Source organism: Habropoda laboriosa, unplaced genomic scaffold, assembly GCF_001263275.1.
Source record: "Habropoda laboriosa isolate 0110345459 unplaced genomic scaffold, ASM126327v1 scaffold430, whole genome shotgun sequence".
NCBI lineage: Eukaryota > Metazoa > Arthropoda > Insecta > Hymenoptera > Apidae > Habropoda > Habropoda laboriosa.
The window spans coordinates 342600-347393 of record NW_017100565.1 but is presented as its reverse complement, the minus strand read 5'-3'; the positions used below and the strand labels follow the sequence as shown (position 1 = coordinate 347393).

Here is a 4794-nt window from a genome sequence, read left to right as displayed (position 1 = left end):
CGCTAATTTCAACTGTAAAAATTTAACACATAGATAAATTCATGCTATAGAGAATCTTCTTATACCAATTAAGTTGATGGAATGTTGTTGAACGGAAACCGCGTTATAAGAGTACCGCGTTATAAGAGTACCGCGTTATAGGAGGGCCGTCGCAATTTTGGCACCGCGTTATATGGAAACCGTGTTATAAGAGTACCGCGTTGTAGGAGGGTTGACTGTATAACTTAAAAACGTAACAACGGACAAGAAGCAAATTCGTACCATATTTTTATACGAATTTAAATTAGGACGCAAAGTTGCGGAAACTGGCCGCAATATCAATCGTGTGTTCGGTGAAAGCACAACTAATGATTGTAACGTATAAAAAGTTATTTGTTAAACAAGCAAGTTTGGTAAATCGTAAATCGTATCTGAGATATCTTCAAATTAATAATCTTCTATTAGGAAATACGCTCAGTCAGCGATTCTTAGCACGACTTTGTTTACTTGTTTTATAAATATCTCAGTAATTGTTCGTTTTAGGTCCCACTTTGTATAATACCTTTTTACGCAAAATTTGACGATTTATCCGAATTCGAAAAAAAATATTAGACATTCCGTTTAAAAAACTGAAGATGACCCTAATATCTCGACAAAAGAGTAAGGTAATAAGAAACAGATTAGAGCACTGTATGCCCCCCTAGATACCATGCAACTTTTGTTTGAAACATTTTTTTCGTACAGCGAATAACTTACGAGTTATTTGAAGTCGTCATGTTAGGATGCTCACCTTGTATATGCATTAAGTTCAGAGGATTGTGATCTGAAAATGTCGAAATAATAAAATATGGCAGACATACAGTGGGTGATCAAATTGTTAGAGTCACCTGTAAGAAATTGACGGTTTTACATTACAACGATTAATTTTCAGATGAAAACCTGGTTATACCTACTGAATTCTTATTACCTTTTTACGAAGTATTGATGTTTACAAATTGCAAATATACTCTTGGTAACACTTTAGGCAATATCACTTGTCACAATGGACGTTATTTTGCACGAGCACTGCAAATCGCCACTTGAGAACCACGTGTTACAGTTTTGTTGAATTTTCGTTGCAGTGTTTTTACTACTTATAATTGCAGCCAAAGGCAGCGCTACCAAATACTCACTCTATTCTTACTTCTTAACTGTATTCTTTCTAACAACATAAGCCACGTTTACCCGTTTCATGTATCTCTAGTGAGCAAACGTTAATTAAAAAACTACCCGGTGTGAAAACCTCGATACTGTGATTGTATTTCTACGCAAACACGAAAAACATATTTTTCCTATTAGCAGCTCTAATAACTCGATCATCCACTGTACAAAACGGTGGTGTCAAAAAGAACAGCATTAGAGATCCCCTACAAATCGACCAAACGGAAATAACTGAATACTTTCCATTCGAAAAGTAGTCGAATATCATGGAAAAATAATGTTCCTCGAGCACTCTTCATCCAAGAACCGAAAGGTTCCCCGCGGAAATTCCATCGAAGCCAGGAATTCGTGCACCGAGAATTCAAGAAGAATCCAGCGGAATATCCACGAGTTCGCGCATATCAGCGGAGAACGGGTGAATCAATCGGCTATCTCAACGTGCAGGTGAACTAAAATCGTGGAACAACGAAAGGTGGCTCGATTCCTCGGATCCACACCTTCTAGGAAAAAACCGGGACTGTGAAACGGGAAGAAAGGGAACGATGCGGAGCATCAATCGCATGCGCGCGTCTACCAAGCCCGAGGGACAAACTGGCAGGAAAGAGAAAAGGAAGCAAAGAGAGTTGGCCTGGGTGCAGGAGGGAAGAGATCTGGTCCATTCAACGGGCAGCAGGTACGATTTCCAATCGACGACCGCTTCTTCGAAACGGGTGCCCCTTCTGCTGGGATACTGAACGGCGAGGCGGCACGGCGGACCACATCTCGGAATACTGGTTCTACCCGTGGCTCCATTCAAGTGTTCTTACATCGCTGGCATCCCTCACAATTGCTCGCCAAGAAACTCCTTGATATTCCCCTGCCGCGCCGATCCAGTTTCTTCGATAATGCCCGGCTGGATGATGCTAGTTTCAGGCTTAGCACTGGCGAAACCGATTCGGATGAAGTAAATTCGGCGATGCCTAACCTTGGAATAGAGAAATAAATCGCGTGGTATTTTGAGTATTTTTTTTTTTTTTTTTTTTTTTTTTTTTTTTTTTTTTTTTTTTTTTTTTTTTTTTTTGGAAAGTTTGCTTTCCTTGGTGCTGGGAGATGTATTGGACCGTCGCATAAGTAAGGACTAGAATGCGAATTTTTATGCAAATTTATAGTTTTGGGGATGTAGCGAATAGAGTAGAACTTCGGTGGAAAGTTGTTTTGGATATTTTTCACCTTTAAATTTCCTCTAAATAAATCAAAATCCAAAGTCTAGTAATGACGCTTCTAATCTTGGTTAGATTTGTTCTTTTCCTTTTTTGTTCATTTTCTCTGGGTTTAATTTTTAATCTCTAAAAGTACACTACCGGCCAAAAGTTCGGAATCGTCTGCCAACTGAATCTGCAATTAATTCTTTACAGATTTGAAATTGATTTTATGGGGATTAATAGCAGTTTACCTTGTTTCGATGGGTTTAAATGATAAAAAATTCGTCGAAAATTCTTAAAATTGCTAAGTTTGCAATGCATAGCGAGCCCAAAACATTTGGCCGCAAGGGTACAATAAAGTGCAGCGTGTTTGAAGATGTAGACCATGGAAGTACATTTCCCTTGGTCCATACCATGTTACTGAATGATTAGATTCCATTGGGCATTGCCACCCATTTCATTCACTAGCAAACTTTTTGAAACTTCTAAACTTCCAAAATACGGATCACCTGAATGGTGATTTCTTCGTTACTGTCAAACTTGACTGCACAAAAAAAAATAAATCTGACGAGGCAAGATCTGGACTATATGGCGAATGTGATAGTGATAGTAATTTTTCCTAACCTTCTAATTCCAATTTTCTGTATGTATGCTGAAATTGTTGTCAAACAGCTATTTGAAATTGATGCCAAGGTTGCAAACTTGTGATTTACAAGGTATCGCACTTTTTACTTTTAGATATTTTTTGAAGTAGAGCTCTTTACCTTTACTTACTGAATGACCCTCGTCGATCGGTAAAGCTAATCGTTTCCAAGAAATCATTTAGATTGGATGAAATGCACCCATGGCATGGCCTTCACGATTTCTTCACTTCGGTCCTTCGTACTGCGTCTGCACTGGCTTGCGAGCTGTTCTCAAATAGCAGAAGTATCGTGCCCGCGCTAGAGCTCGCGAACAGCTCGCGAAAAGGGAGGGTCAATGCTGGCAGAGAAAAATTTTCAAAAAAAGTAGCGTTTCCGGTGGAATGAGTTTAATAAACAATTTATTAAAAAACGAAATAGGAAGGACAAGCTTCTTAGCTTGGAAGCAAAGTGATCGTTAACCCTTTCGCGACGGATGGAACTAGGCATCAGTAGCATTAGTGCACACCATGAGTGTCTCGCGTTTTTGGAGCTCCCACTGTGTCCGTGTAAAATCTTAGAGGATTTCGTTGGAACAGCAGAGGACTTAAGGATGTGTTGGATAAGGGGAATGTTCTGTATTTTAAAATAAATCCAGTAATAAATCTTCACTCTGAGTTGTTGAAGCGACGCGCTTAGTGGATGCCGGATATAACCGGCGCTAGCCGCGAAAGGGTTAAATTTGTTGAGACCGTAACAACACGTCCAGATACTTTCTGAGCTAGCGAACAGGTCCTTTAATCCTCTGCACTCCGAATTTTTTTCTTCAGTTTCTTTCCAATAACTCCGCATTGTTTTAAGTGTTTTATTTAAAACGTACTTCAAAAGGACAATTAGTTGATAAGAAACAATGTAAACAATTGCTTCATTACACGTATATGACGCTTTTCTGTAACAATTGGATTTTTTTTTTACAAAAGAGTGTTATACGTGTAACGTTGCTTATCTAAGTATAAAAAAATATTGCGAAATATAATACATATTCAAACTCAGGGCTGTAGTGGAAGGTATACGGCGTATACCCTGTGCTTATTGAAAATTTAAGAAATTTTGAGACATTAAATTTTTGGATATTCACATAAATATTTTAAATTGTTTCAATTTGCTTCTAAAACGATAATTTTTTACTAAATACCCGGCTAAAACATTTTATTTTATTATTTTTTCTTTTTTTATTTAAGCAATATTTAAAATTTCAATTTAAAAAATTTTGAGACATTAAATTTTTGGATATTCACATAAATATTTTAAATTGTTTCAATTTGCTTCTAAAACGATAATTTTTTACTAAATACCCGGCTAAAACATTTTATTTTATTATTTTTTCGTACGTAACATAAGCAATATTTAAAATTTCATTCAACAAATAATACAATGCATGGATTTCTATAACTATACGTAGTTCAAACAAAAACATATTTTTATATAGCTTTAAAAATCTTTAAAAATTTTTATTCCATATACCGTATAAGGTAAAGGTACCAGTAGTTGACCAGTTAAGAGAAATCCTCCACACGAACAATAGTAACCACTTGCTCTGTGATTAAATAGCGAGAGTCGATGCCTGAAGATACTCTTTAAGCCTTCTAGATGATGTAACAAGACCAATTTTTTAAAAAAGTTATGTTATAAAAATTTTAAAAACGTATTTAAAAATTCAGTTATTGCTTCAGAAGTTGACCACTCTTAAAAATGAAAACACTACTGTTCGTTAGTAGTTGACCACTTATACTAGAAGGGTTAAAGCAATAATT

The 4794-nt window shown here is 36.6% G+C and overlaps 1 protein-coding gene across 1 annotated transcript in view; it reads right to left on the bottom strand.

Moving 5' to 3' along the window:
• Window positions 1-1771: 1771 nt before the first annotated feature.
• The window catches only part of LOC108576622, a gene marked incomplete at its 3' end in the record, with an annotated part of 5559 nt that continues 2536 nt past the window's right edge, over window positions 1772-4794 (bottom strand). The window contains 1 exon segment of the mRNA XM_017939644.1: window positions 1772-2143. Within this exon segment, the coding sequence (XP_017795133.1) occupies window positions 1772-2143 (372 nt within the window).